This window comes from Myxine glutinosa, chromosome 2, assembly GCF_964187855.1.
Source record: "Myxine glutinosa chromosome 2, kmMyxGlut1.1, whole genome shotgun sequence".
NCBI classification, from domain to species: domain Eukaryota; kingdom Metazoa; phylum Chordata; class Myxini; order Myxiniformes; family Myxinidae; genus Myxine; species Myxine glutinosa.
Genome location: NC_136262.1, coordinates 138,537,145 through 138,552,920, shown reverse-complemented (window position 1 = coordinate 138,552,920; position 15,776 = coordinate 138,537,145). Strand labels below are relative to the sequence as shown.

The window sequence follows — 15,776 nt, the reverse complement described above, 5'->3', positions numbered from 1 at the left end:
TTTATGGTTTATCTTGGTACAATGCTTTTAATGTTTTCATTGTATGGTTTATCTTGGTACAAGGCTTTTAATGTTTTCATTGTATGGTTTATCTTGGCACAATGCTTTTAATGTTTCCTTTGTATGGTTTATGTTGGCACAATGCTTTTAATGTTTTCATTTAATGGTTTATCTTGGTACAAGGCTTTTAATGTTTTCATTGTATGGTTTATCTTGGTACAAGGCTTTTAATGTTTTCATTTTATGGTTTATGTTGGCACAATGCTTTTAATGTTTTCATTTTATGGTTTATCTTGGTACAATGCTTTTCATGTTTTCATTTTATGGTTTATCTTGGCACAATGCTTTTAATGTTTTCATTTTATGGTTTATCTTGGTACAAGGCTTTTAATGTTTTCATTGTATGGTTTATCTTGGTACAATGCTTTTAATGTTTTCATTGTATGGTTTATCTTGGTACAATGCTTTTCATGTTTTCATTTTATGGTTTATGTTGGCACAATGCTTTTAATGTTTTCATTTTATGGTTTATCTTGGTACAATGCTTTTAATGTTTTCATTTTATGGTTTATCTTGGCACAATGCTTTCAATGTTTCCTTTTTTTCCTGGAATTCTGCCTTTCAAGTGATATGGTGACGTGTCGCTCATTTTCATTGCTTTCTATCCTTCCCACTGGGTCAGCTTGTTCCAGGCCAAGCGCGCCCCACCTCGACCACCACCGCCCCGCTCTCTTAACCCTCTTCCCCCCACTGAGGAAGTCGTTCTACAATTGGAAGATTTGCAGGAAGGATCAAGAGAGAAGAACAGATTTGATTTGCCACCTCTTCCTGAGCAAGGGCACCCCTTGTATGAAAAATACAAGGTTTGTTTTATTTTGAACAAATGTGGGTAATTTACAAACGGACGATTGAAAAAAAAGTGTCTGAGGTTTCATGTGCAACTTGACCCACTTTCAATTGCTGCTCAAGAATCTATTGCTAAAGGGAGTGGGAGTGTGTGTGTGTTTGTATGTGCCTGTCCATGTCGGTCATATTGTTTTCTTCTAAATAGATCCTGCTGTCGTATAATAATAACTAGAACGGCACTCTTCGACGTCACGATGTCGACTGATATGCCTCCGCCCACATTATTACATCATTATAATACTTGTCTCAGGTTTGGTTTAAATCCATTCAGCTGTGCCCAAGTTAGCACATCTTTACCTGATATGACCTCTGACTTTTGACCTGTTGACCCCATAATTTAACCAGTTCATGTTTACATCATTATACATACCTGTACCAAGTTTTAATTTAAATCCCTTCAGCTGTTCACAAGTTATCACATTTCTACCTGACATGACCTCTGACCTTTCGCCTTTGACCTCGGGACCCCCAAAATCTAATCAGTTAATCTTTACATCATTTTACATATCTGTACATAAATACAGTCACGTGAAAAAGTAAGTACACCCCATGTAAAGTTTTGACTTTTTCAACATATTTCAACATACAGCTATTTCATCTTCATTTCAACAATATTGATAGATAATGGTGATATAATATAACAAATATCATGAAACATTTACATTTTGTAGTCCATTGTATAATTTAAATAAACATAAATGCAAATTTCACATGTGGAAAAAGTAAGTACACCCTTGGCTCTAATAGGTGGTATTGCCCCCTTTGGCAGAAACAACCTCAAGTAGGCGTTTCTTATAACTGTCTACCAGTTTCTGACATTGACTGGGAGAAATTTTTGCCCACTCCTCCATGCGGAATGCTTTCAGCTGTGCGATGTTTGAGGGGTTTCTTGCATGCACAGCTCGTTTCAAATCCCCCCACAACATCTCGATGGGATTTAGATCCGGGCTTTGACTTGGCCATTCCAGAACCCTCCATTTCTTTCTTTTCAGCCATTCCTTGGTGGATTTACTGGTATGTTTAGGGTCATTGTCATGTTGCAAGGTCCACCTTCGGTTGAGCTTCAACTTTCCGACAGATGGCCTCACATTATCCTCAAGCACCCTCTGGTACAATGAAGAATTCATAGTGGATTCGATGATGGTGAGCTGCTCAGGCCCTGATGCAGCAAAGCTGCCCCAAACCATAATATTTCCACCCCCATGCTTTACAGTTGGTATCAGGTTCTTGTGGTCAAATTCTGTCTTTGGTTTTCGCCAAACATGTCTTCTGGTACTGTGGCCAAATAGCTCTACCTTTGACTCATCTGTCCAGAGCACATTGTTCCAGAAGTGCTGGTCTTTGCCGAGATGTTCATTGGCAAACTTTAGTCTTGCCCTGATGTTCTTTCTGGACAGCAAAGGTTTCCTCCTGGCACACCTCCCATGTAGATCAAATTTGTGCAGCCTCTTTCTAATGGTAGACTCGTGCACTTTGACATCAACAGTGGCAAGAGCTACCTGTAGGTCCCGTGATGACATTCTGGGGTTCTTAGAGACTTCTTTCAGCATCTTGCGGTCTGCTCGGGTTGAACTTGCTGGGGCGGCCTGGCCTGAACAAGTTGGCAGTTGTTTTGGAATCTTCTCCACTTGTAGGTGATCTTTCCGGACAGTCGAATGATTGATTTCAAATTGTTTGGAGATCTTTTTAAATCCCTTCCTAGACTCGTAGGCATCTATAACCTTCTTTCTGAAGGCCTTAGAGAGCTCTTTTGATCAAGGCATGGTGACCCCGCACACTTCAACAACAAAGAGCAAACCAAACTAAATGTCTGAGGTTTAAATAAGACTGGTTCCTCCAAGATCCTCTCCAACGATGTTCTAATCATTTGCACCTGAACTGGTGCACCTCATTCTAATTTTAGGTATTTGAAGTAGTGATAAATGTAGGGGTGTACTTACTTTTTCCACATGCGAAATTTGCATTTATGTTTATTTAAATTATACAATGGACTACAAAATGTAAATGTTTCATGATATTTGGTATATTATATCACCTTTATCTATCAATATTGTTGAAATGAAGATCAAATAGCTGTACGTTGAAATATGTTGAAAAAGTCAAAACTTTACATGAGGTGTACTTACTTTTTCACGTGACTGTATCGTAATACAGCACTTCTCGATGCAGGAGAAAAAAAAAAAAAATATATATATATATATATATATATATATATAATATATATACTGTATACACTTGGTGTGATATATATATATATATATATATATATATATATATATATATATATATATATATATATATATATCACATACATGGCAGGAGCACACAAACAACAGCCATGATGACGACGACAGCCATGACAACTGCATGTTACAAACTAGATCGGCACTCGGTAGAAAGCATACCTCCACCAGGCTAAATAGTTTACATTTTGTATCCCACTGATAGGCCAGATCTGGATTCGGATCCAAACTAAAATCTAATCGGCATGTTCTTGTCACCTACACAGCTCATCCACCTAGTTTTCTCACAAGTCATCCACAACCTATTGAAATATTGTGCTATACATCGTTTTTGCCCTATCTTTGAATGGTGAAGAATCACTTAAAAATATCGGATACAGATCCGAATCTTCACTAAAATCTAATCATTTCATTCTCTTCACATACCCAACATCTCCACCAAATTTTGGCCGAATCTGTCCACAATTATTTTAGATATTCTGTTCACAAACAGACAGACAAACAAATGAAAAATCGGTCAGAGACCAAGGACATGCCGGAATGTACTTTGACAGAGTTATTAGTAAAAAAAAATAAAAAAATTTGACCTTGAGTTTGACCTTTCAAGGTCACTCAAGGTCAAAGGTCATGGTACCAAATGAAATGTCGTATGTGACTTCCTATATGTCAGTAACAGTAAGTGTATGCATATCTCTTGTCCTTTCAGAGTTATAGTGGTTTGAAATATATTTTCAATGAAAACTTGGCCCCCTGACCTTTGACCCCAAAAAAGAATAATTAAAACCAAGAATTTTTGACCATTTTATGCCACATGTTATTTTTCGGGAATTGAATAATGAACATTTTGGTGTTGGTTAGAAGGGAATCGGATAATGTTTGACAGTTATTAGTAAAAAAAAACATTTTTGACCTTGAGTTTGACCTTTCAAGGTCACTCAAGGTCAAAGGTCATGGTGCCAAATGAAATGTCGTATGTAACTTCCTATATGTCAGTAACAGTAAGTGTATGCATATCTCTTGTACTTTTAGAATTATAGTGGTTTGAAATATATTTTAAATGAAAACTCGACCCCCCTGATTTCACGTTTTGGGTGACCTTGAGCTTGACCTTGGGCTTGGAGAGTTAAAGGTTGAGCACAGTCTATTCCAGGGCAAGGCAAATATGTGTTTAAAGTGTGGCGATGCTATGTGCAATGATGTAGACGTAGTACTGCACACAAACAGACAGACAGACAGACAAACAAACAGACAGACAGACAGACAGACAGACAGACAGACAGACAGACAGACAAACCAACCAACCAACATACTTGCCGGAATAACAAGAAGACGTCATGCAGAGCACAATACTTGCAATATCCCCCCCCCCCCCCCCCAAGAAAATTCCATTGATACAGCAAATTGTCCATTTCATAAGAGATTGAAAATCTTGATAAAGCTCGGGTCAATAGGAAGAAAAGTGACGATTTTTCAGATGAAAAATGATGATTTTGGAAGGTTGACCTTGAGTTGACCTTTGACCTTTTTACTTCAAAAATAGTTGGTTTCCCAGTTCAGTGGCTCAATGTACAAATGCTGTTCAATTTTCAAGTCAATCAGATGAAAAATGGCGATTTTAGAAATCTGACCTCCAGATCACCTTTGACCTCAAAGTCAATGGGCTTCTCAATTGTGACGACCTCTACAACTTGGTGGTTTCATGATGATCGGTTTAGAAGTGTGACCTGTAGGCGAGTGACAAGCAGACAAACAAACAAGAAGACGTTATGCAGAGCACGATATTTGCAAAATCCAACCCCTCCCCAAAAAAGGTTGCCCTGGATACATGAAATTGTCAATTTCATTAGGATTAAAATTGACGATCTTAATCAAAGCTTCGGTCAGTCGGATTAAAATTGATGATTTTTGATGTGAAAATTAATGATTTTAGAAGTTTGATGTTGAATTGACCTTTTGACCTCAAAAATAGTTGGTTTCTCAATTTAGTGACTCAATATACAAATGCTGTTCAATTTTCAAGTCAGTTGGATGAAAAATGACGATTTTAGAAATTGGACCTCCAGGTGACCTTTGACCTTTGACCTCAAAATCAATAGGCTTCTCAATTGTGACGACCTCTACAACTGGTGAAGTTCCATGACGATCGGTTTAGAATTGTGACCTGTAGGCGAGTGACAAACAAACAGACAGACAAATGAAAAATCACTCTTCGAGCGACACTTGGCAAAACAGAGCAATATGTAGAACAGAACAATGGCACTCGTTCCTTTTTACCTCAAAAACAATTAGTGGTTGAATTCAGTGACTGATGTGCAAATCGTCTTCAAAGTTTAAGTTAATCAGATTAAAATTGACACTTTTATAAATTCGGCCTATGTTGACCTCAAAAATAGTTGGTGGTTGGTTTCAGTAAGCTGATTTGCAAATCCTATTCAAATTTCAAGTCAATCAGATGAAAATTGAGGATTTTAGAAACTTGAAAAAAGTGGTTGACCTTTTGCCTATGTTTATCTTTTGGCCTATGTTGATCTCAAAAATAGTTGTTGGTTGAATTCCGTTCACTGATATAAAAATCCCATTCAAATTTCAAGTCAATCAAATGAAAATTGAGGATTTTTGAAATCTGAAATGGTTGTTGACCTTTGGCCTATGTTGACCTTTTGGCCTCTGCTGATCTCAAAAATAGTTGGTGGTTGAATTCAGTTAGCTGATTTGAAAATCCTATTCAAATTTCAAGTGAATCGGATGAAATTTGAGGATTTTAGAGATTTGTAAAAAAAAAAGTGGTTAACCTTTAGCCTATGTTGACGTTGTGACCTATGTTGATTTCAAAAATAGTTGGTGGTTGAATTCAGTTCGCTGATATGAAAATCCTTTTCAAATTTCAAGTGAATCGGATGAAATTTGAGGATTTTAGAAATTTGTAAAAAAAAAAGTGGTTGACCTTTGGCCTGTGTTGACCTTTTGGCCTATGTTGATCTCAAAAATAGTTGGTGGTTGAATTCAGTTCGCTGATATGAAAATCCTTTTCAAATTTCAAGTCAATCGGATGAAATTTGAGGATTTTAGAGATTTGTAAAAAAAAAAGTGGTTAACCTTTAGCCTATGTTGACGTTGTGACCTATGTTGATTTCAAAAATAGTTGGTGGTTGAATTCAGTTCACTGATAGATAGGTTAATCCTATTCAAATTTCAAGTCAATCAGATGAAAATTGAGGATTTTAGAAATATGACAAAGTTTATGACCTTTGGCCTATAAAGTTAAGTTGACCTATTGACCTTTTGATCCACAAAACAATAGGTTTCTTGCTTATGACCAACTCTACCATTTGGTGAAGTTTCGTGAAGATCGGTTGAAAATTGTGACTTGTAGGCGACTGACATATATGCAAAGAATATTATAATATACCAAATATAATAATATACCAATGATATAATATACCAAATACAGAATATGCAAAGAATATTATAATATACCAAATATAATAATATACCAATGATATAGTATACCAAATACAGAATATGCAAAGAATAATATAATATACCAAATATAATAATATACCAATGATATAATATACCAAATACAGAATATGCAAAGAATATTTTATGAAAACAACGGAATATGCAAACAACCACTAATGATGATGATTCACAAATGAGAGCCTTGCTCCTGAGTGTAAATAGAAAATAATTCATAAAGCTTCTTACATGTTATTGCAAACATATTTAAGAATCAAACAAGGATGGTTATTTTGCAAACATCATCTATCTATAATTCCAGTAATCTCTGTCTGTACGTTTGTTTGTCTGTGACCGCTGTTTCTCGACAACCACGGGTCCGATATACTTTTAACTTGCCAGGTATATTGCTGGGGACCCGAGGATGTGCCTTTTCAAGGTTTCATATTAATCGGACAATTACTTACCGAGCTATGTCCAAAAAACGATTCAACCAATCAGAGAGCAGCGAACTATCGCGTGTGCCGAACGTGGCGGGCACACTCTGCCTCGGATGGCACATTTGAGAGCGTATTCATTTATTTCACGTTTGCAAACTATGTTGGCGTTAAACTATGTTTTACAACTAATAAAAACGAATTTGCGTTTCATTCGCTTTCCTGCGCGTTTGTGCACGCGATGGCGATTTCTTTACCAAACTCCGGAAGCCGTTCGCTTTGGACCAAACCATTGCATGTAAATAGAGGGGGGGGATTGTCACCACTCGCAAGCCGTTCGCTTTGGACCAAACCATTTCATGTAAATAGAGGGGGCGGGGGGGGATATAATTTTAGATATAGATATAGTACGGGCATGCCCTAGTCTATCTATAATTCCAGTAATCTCTGTACGTTTGTACGTTTGTATGTCTGTACGTCTGTACGTCTGTACGTCTGTTTGTCTGTGACCGCTGTTTCTCGACAACCACGGGTCCGATATACTTTTAACTTGCCAGGTATATTGCTGGGGACCCGAGGATGTGCCTTTTCAAGGTTTCATATTAATCGGACAATTACTTACCGAGCTATGTCCAAAAAACGATTCAACCAATCAGAGAGCAGCGAACGATCGCGTGTGCCGAACGTGGAGGACACACTCTGCCTCGGATGGCACATTTGAGAGCGTATTCATTTATTTCACGTTTGCAAACTATGTTGGCGTTAAACTATGTTTTAAAACTAATAAAACCGAATTTGCGATTCATTCGCTTTCCTGCGCGTTTGTGCACGCGATGGCGATTTCTTTACCAAACTCCGGAAGCCGTTCGCTTTGGACCAAACCATTTCATGTAAATAGAGGGGGGGGATTGTCACCACTCGCAAGCCGTTTGCTTTGGACCAAACCATTTCATGTAAATAGAGGGGGGGGATTGTCACCGTACTCGCAAGCCGTTCGCTTTGGACCAAACCATTTCATGTAAATAGAGGGGGGGGATATAATTTTAGATATAGATATAGTACGGGCAATGCCCTAGTTAAAATAATTACAATATAGAAAAATACATGAAAGCCTTATTGAGCCAAATTTCTTGAATTTAAAGTGTCGTTTTGTTTTGCAAGATGCACCTTTTTGTCCCCCGTCGCTCAGCGGAGCGAAAGGGGGACTATGGCTTTCCCCTCCGTCCGTGTGTCCGTCCGTCCGTCCGTGCGTGCAGGCGTGTGTGTGTGTGTGTGTGTGTGTGTGTGTGTGTGTGTGTGTGTGTGTGTGCGTGCGTGCGTGCGTGCGTGCGTAAGCGAAGGACCGCATTCGAATTTGGTGTGTGGGTGCAACCCACGTCAAAATCCAAGATGGCCGCCGCCATGTATGTCTGATGCCATGTATGTCTGAACCTTGTAACCTGCATATCTTGAAAAATAAGCAAAGTACCAACTTCTAATCTGGTGTGGGTGTACCTAGGCATAAGGAAGAACGCTATTGAAAATTGGGTCGCCACGTCAAAATCCAAGATGGCCGCCGCCATGTATGTCTGAACCTTGTGAGATGAATATCTTGAAAAATAAGCGAAGTACCAATTTCTAATTTGGTGTGTGGGTGTATCTCGGCATAAGGACGAACGCTATTGAAAATTGGGTCGCCACGTCAAAATCAAAGATGGCCGCCACCATATATATGTCTGAAACTTGTGAGCGAAATATCGAAAAATAAGCGAAGTACCAACGTCTAATCTGGTGTGTGGGTGTATATAGGCACAAGGAAGAATGCTGTTTAAAATCGGGTCGCCACGTCAAAAGCCAAGATGGCCGCCGCCATGTATGTCTGAAACTTGTGAGATGAATATCTTGAAAAATAAGCAAAGTACCAACTTCTAATTTGGTGTGTGGGTGTATCTCGGCATAAGGAAGAAAGCTGTTGAAAATTGGGTCGCCACGTCAAAATCCAAGATGGCCGCCACCATATATATGTCTGAACCTTGTGAGCGAAATATCTTGAAAAATAAGCGATGTACCAACTTCTAATCTGGTGTGTGGGTGTATCTAGGCACAAGCAAGAACGCTGTTTAAAATTGGGTCGCCACGTCAAAATCCAAGATGGCCGCCGCCATGTATGTCTGATGCCATGTATGTCTGAACCTTGTAACCTGCATATCTTGAAAAATAAGCGAAGTACCAACTTCTAATCTGGTGTGTGGGTGTATATAGGCATAAGGAAGAACGCTATTGAAAATTGGGTCGCCACGTCAAAATCCAAGATGGCCGCCGCCATGTATGTCTGAACCTTGTGAGATGAATATCTTGAAAAATAAGCGAAGTACCAACTTCTAATTTGGTGTGTGGTTGTATCTCGACATAAGGACGAACGCTTTTGAAAATTGGGTCGCCACGTCAAAATCCAAGATGGCCGCCACCATATATATGTCTGAAACTTGAGTGAAATATCTCGAACAATAAGCGAAGTTCCAACGTCTAATCTGGTGTGTGGGTGTATCTATTGGGTCGCCACGTCAAAATCCAAGATGGCCACCGCGATGTATGTCCGAACCTTGTGAGATGAATATCTTGAAAAATAAGCGAGGTACCAACTTCTAATTTGGTGTGTGGGTTTATCTCGCCATAAGGAAGAACGCTATTGAAAATTGGGTCGCCACGTCAAAATCCAAGATGGCCGCCACCATATATATGTCTGAACCTTGTGAGCGAAATATCTTGAAAAATAAGCGAAGTACCAACTTCTAATCTGGTGTGTGGGTGTATCTAGGCATAAGGAAGAACGCTATTGAAAATTGGGTCGCCATGTCAAAATCCAAGATGGCCGCCGCCATGTATGTCTGAATCTTGTGAGAAGAATATCTTGAAAGATAAGCGAAGTACCAACTTCTAATTTGGTGTGTGGGTGTATCTCGGCATAAGGAAGACCGCTATTGTAAAGTGGGTCGCCACGTCAAAATCCAAGATGGCCGCCTCCATGTATGTCTGACCCTTGTGAGCGAAATATCATATCATAGCATGTTTTCTGCGTGTTCCACTTTGTCAACTCACATCACTTCCCCGACGGGGGACCTAGGCGTATTTGACATTATTGTCCACTTGATGGTTTAGTTATTTCAGATGCTATCTGAGCTAATAAATGTAGATGTCTGGGGATCAGAGATACAAAATCAAGGTCATTACAGTATTGGTGGTGTTCGTAAGAGTTTACCGTGGAGTGCTTGAAACCTAAGGCCTCAGTCACACTGGATCGTACGTTTTCTGGATCGTGCGATTCGTGGCAATTTTGCCGAGGTATGATCAATCGGCAATGTTTGCTACGATCTCCATTTGCAATCGCATACTGCGATTGCTCTTAAGACTGGTGGTAGGTCATCGTACGTTTGGTGGTACGCGTGGTCATGCGTCACCAATGATTGGAGAAGATCGATCGCAAGATCAATCGTAGGTAATCGTGCGACTAGTGGTGGCGATCAGCGACCGATCGTACGATCAATCGTGGCGACCTGCGACCACTCGCACGATCGATCGCAGCCAGTCGTGAGATGGGTCGCTCGATCAGATCTAAAGGCTCGCGATCGTGCATCAGTAGTCACCTACCTCTCAAGGAGTACACTTCGTCGAACTTTTCAACTGAAACTATAATTCGCTGTGCCTCCCAAGAAGGGAGCTGTGGCCTGGCAGCTTAGTTCTGCACATTACTTTATTGTGTTAAAGATTTTACTTTGACAAAGAACTTTGTTTGTGTATACATGTATTGATTTAATTTGTATTTAAAATAATATTTTTTTCCATTGTAATATAAACCAGTCATTTATTACTCAGACCATACACACACAATAAAGACAACTAATTATTACTTTTTCTCCTGACATACCATGAAATAACATGTTTATTGTACAAGTTCATTGCAAAATAGATATGCAAAAATAGATCATACACATAGCATATAATATATGATACACATATCTCAAAAAAAATATCAAAATTCCAACATTCACACAACAGTTCCTAGATCATGTTATCCTGCCATGGGACACTGCCGACGTTGTTGCAGTAGTGCTTGAGGTAAACGCATACAGCCTTGGCGAGCTAAAGACTGCGAGCTAAAGACTGGTGGTACCACCAATCGTAAGGTCATGCAACCAGTTGGGACAGGTCGTGACTGGTCGCACTACCGATCGTGAGGTCGTACGACAGGTGGCACCACCAATCGTCAGGTGGCAGGACCAGTAGCACGACCAATCGTGCGACTACTTGACCCGCGATCATGCACGACTGGTGGTACGACCATGTAAGACCTGTCTGCGACCTCTTACGATTTGGAATCGCAGGTCAGAAGTTTTGAACATGACCATCGACCTTGCTGCGACTGATTTTGCTCTGGCGATCACCCACGATCACTGCGACCAGTCGCGCATTCTTTCTACGATTTGCCCGCGATTCCAACATTTTTCGGTCGCAGCTAGGTCATAACCTGGTCGCAGGCCCGGTGTGACTGGGGCCTAAAGGTTGGTATTTATCATTTCGTCCCTCAAAGAAAAATAATATTTTGAGGGTGCAGTTTTAGCTGAATTTATTTTTTGGTGTTATCATCCACCTCTTTTACCTGTCTAATAATGCAGGAAATTTCAATGGAAGCTATCCATTTTGCTTTTTGTTCATAAAAATTTGAATGCTTCAGGATCTCCCTGCTCATTTCAAAGTCGTGGGCTGGCATGATAACCGAGAGGTACACAGTCTCTCCTCTGAGCTGTCTTGCTTCTCGGCCCAACAATAAGCTGCCATGTGTAAGTTGGTTCCTGTTGTTTCGTAGACAGGGAGAGACATCAACATGTCCGTCGTCCTCGGATGCACGATAAACCGGTCATCCAATCTGCCACCGTTAGTTGGTAGAAGTTAAAAACCTCAAAGTCTTTCGAGAAGAATAAGCAAGCTATTGCTGTCACCCTGAACAAATTGCAAATTCCAGTTGGGTATACCTACAGGCGTATACCTATAGACACATACCTACAGGGGGCGCTATCACACCCTTTCCAAAAAAGCTGATGCTAACCCATAGCGACACGCTGTATCCGAATGACAACAACAATCTCAAGTTGTGTCACATTTGTGTTGTAGAGTATACATTGGTGGATTATAAGTTGGCATCGTATTCTGGCAGGATCGACTGCATCCTGCTACACCAGATGTGCTACATGACAGATCGGATGTGGGGTGTGGCACTGCAGATGACATCTGGTGAGCAAAGCTTGATACCCATTCCACCATAAACCGTGTATGTCTTTGTATTTCTTTGTGTTTTTTTTGTGATCATTATGGTACTTTGTTGGGTAACATCTGGTTTTGGTTTAGGATTGCATACATGTTAGATTGCTGTTTCCTGTGCTTACTTTGTTATACAATGTCGAGGCTCATTGAGGAGCTACAACATAGAATGGTCTTCGACGCATCAGAACAAAAGGAGCAGCAGAAAGAGGGGGAAACAGACCCAACAGCAGGGCCAAAGGACGAAACAGAGGGAAACTTCGGAAAATAAGTGATCTGAGGAAGAGTGAGGGCTAGGGGATGACTCATGGGATGAACAAGATGGACAGAGATGAGGGAAGCAAACTTTCTGGGATGAAAAATTGAAAACCTGTAAAGAGGTGGACCCAGGGTGGGTCGTCAACGGGGGTTGAAAAGGTCATGGTTCTGGATGGGGGATTATCTGAGATGGTGGTGAACAGATGTCTTGAAGACCTGGAGAGAAGAATGGTATTAAAGAGAATGTGTAAGTTGGTTCCACAGGTGGGCAAAATAGAAATGAATGCATGGTGAGCACTGATTGCGGATTTTGGGAGTTTCACCAAAAAACGGTAACCTTTCCTTGTTTTATATCTTTTTTGACTTACCTGTTTTTATTTTTTTTTCAAGATTGCCTGTTTGAAAAACAAAGCCGTAACCATTGTTTGGCACTTGATATTATAAAGCAACGGTGACATTACACATTGTGCACAGAAAAATGTCTGTTAATGCATACAACAACAACAACAACAACATGCATTTTAAGGCCATTTTCCCTGCCAGAGCGGGGGTTAGCCTTGTGGTCCCCATGACAATCTTCTCCATTTTGCCCTATTTTCTGCATCTCCCCTTGTTAACCCCCTTGCCCGCATTTCTTCTTCCACCATCTTTAGCCAAGTCTTTCTCGGTCTTCCCCGTCCTCTACTTCCTTCTACATTCATTTCCATCACTCTTCTCAACCAGTCACTTTCATCCTTCCTCAACACATGACCAAACCATCTCAACCTGTTCCTCTTCACAGCATCAATCACAGGCTCTATTCCCATCATCTTTCGCAATTCATCATTTGTCTTCCTCTCTCTCAACGATACTCCGCACATCCACCGAACCATTCGCATTTCCAATGTTAATGTCTGTTAATGCATAAAGCAAAATAATATCATCTGTCAGTTGTCTCTGTGTTCCACTGCCTCCTTTACCATATTGTGTCCGCTGTACCTTCCATGCTCTGCTCCCGCCCCTTCGTTCCAGGTTTCTGCAGGCCAAATTTCTGCAGAGCGCATGCGGTCTGCCAGCAACCCTCTTCTGGTGAAACTCCCAAAATACAAAATCACTGCTCACCTGCAATCATCTGTTACTCTTTTTCCCACCTGTGGATCAAACTTCCGCATTCTCTTCAATCTCATTCTTCCCTCCAGTGTTTCAAGACAGCTGTTCACCAGCATCTCGGATCACGCTCCTCCAAAATCATGATCTTCTCTAGCCCAATTAACCCTCCGAAAGCCCATCTCTTTCCAAGTTTCCAGTTTTCCTTCCTCAGAATTTGCAGCATCTTGTCCTCCCCTAACCCTCAATTTTTTCCCACATACCTTCTAACAAAGTCTCCCTCTATTTTGTCCCTCATGGCTGCTGTTGGAGTGTCACCCCTCCCTTTCTACTATTGCTTTTGTTCTGTTACTTCCTGATCCATTTTATGCTCTAGCTCCTCCATGAGACATTGCATACAAAAAAAAGACATTCATCCTGCAATTAATCGGGTTGTAATTCCAGGTACGTATTAAGGATTTTATCAACAAGCTGTTGACATTTCTGAGATTTCGAGTGTTAGTCCTTTGCCAAAGGTTAAAGAAGGGAATCTTTTTCTTTGGTGTCCTTATTTCAGGATGGAGAACGTCCAGTACTTTTTTTTTAACGAGCTTGCTAATGTTATTTGTAACCAAACAGCATCACCCTAGTAGTTTGAACAATATTGTGCTTTAATAGCCTTTCTTCGTGTGCAGGTGTGTGGTGAAATATTCATTTGATGCTGAAGCCGAGAATGAATTGAGCATGCAAGAGGGGGATAAACTAAGATTGCTGGAACACATATCAGCGGAGTGGGGTCGAGGAGAGCTGAATGGACGCCAGGGCATCTTCCCTCTTGCCTTTGTTGAGGAGATCGAGTCGGGCCATTCACAGAATGCAGCTATAAGCCATATCGGTAAGGTACAACCTGCAAAGAACTTCAATAGAGAACCTTGGGCCATGTATACGTCCAGTTCAGTGATCAGGCATGTCAGGGAAGAGGTTTATGTTTACTAGGGGGCCCGTTGGTCCATTGGACCAAATTTTCATTGGTTTTCGCCGCTTTGTAGCATCCCTGCCTGCCGGATTCAGGGGGTCTTTTGGGTCCTTGGAGACTTTTGGGTCTTCTGGGTATTTTGGGTCATCAGGAACTTTTTGGTCTTTGGGGTCTTATGAGTCCTCGGGGTCTTTTGGGTCCTCTGGGTCTTTGGGATCTTAAGGATCTTAAAGGGTTTTCAAAGGTCGAAGGGGCCTTAGCAGTCTAAATAGTTAAAAGCTACATTTCAATACGATGGAATATGTAAGTAATAGACATACGTAATTAACAGACACAAAAAGTATGAAACACACACACACACACACACACATACACACACACACACACACACACACACACACACACACACACACACACACACACACACACACACATACACATACACATACACACACACTATATCCATTTATAGTAGATATAGGGCAAAACTGATTCACGTGGATTATCAGTTATGTGTGTGCACACAAAAATGTTCAACTGACTACTGAGCTTGTTTTATTAAGCCCCCCTACGGGATAGAGGAGGCTTAACACCTGTTATATCGGTAGCAGTGGTGATGCACCAGTCATAGCCAGTTGAAGGCATGACAGTATACCTGTTGTCGGGTTTATTTGCTCAATTAGCACCCCAAATTTTTAATGATACTTCAGAGTTTATTCGACCCCAAAGAGTACTAAACCACCATTTTGGGGGTTTTTTTCTGCTAATGTCCGAGCTGTATCTTGGATTTGGCTAGGACTTTCGGAATGGCATTTTGCATCAATAATGTGAATGAAACGTTTGCTGGGCATGAACAATTTTTGACCTCGACCTAATTTTATGGTCACGAGATAATTATAGACATTTTAACATTCTTCACCAAAACCCGACTGAGGTTTGTCTGATCGGAACAAAATTGCCTGTTAGATAGCCTAGAGCAAAATGCATTTATGCTTTATTTACCTCATACACCTTCCCTGCGCATCGTAAGAGCGTGACCAAGGGTTGGCGTCAGGAAGGGCATCCGGCCATAAAAACATTGCCTCAAACAGGGAACCATGATTGTCATGGGGCCCCCAAGGCTAACCCCCGCTCCAG

General features: G+C 40.6%; 1 protein-coding gene across 8 annotated transcripts in view; it reads left to right on the top strand.

Annotated features, from left to right (window-relative positions):
• LOC137421229 (uncharacterized) overlaps positions 1-15,776 on the top strand; it is a 176,086-nt gene that overhangs the window by 138,143 nt on the left and 22,167 nt on the right. For all 8 annotated transcript variants that reach the window (XM_078771737.1, XM_068107072.2, XM_068107069.2 and 5 more), the window contains 3 exons: positions 683-863; positions 12,237-12,313; positions 14,359-14,558. In XM_078771737.1, coding sequence (XP_078627863.1) covers positions 683-863; positions 12,237-12,313; positions 14,359-14,558 — 458 coding nt within the window. The remainder of the gene's footprint in view (positions 1-682; positions 864-12,236; positions 12,314-14,358; positions 14,559-15,776) is intronic.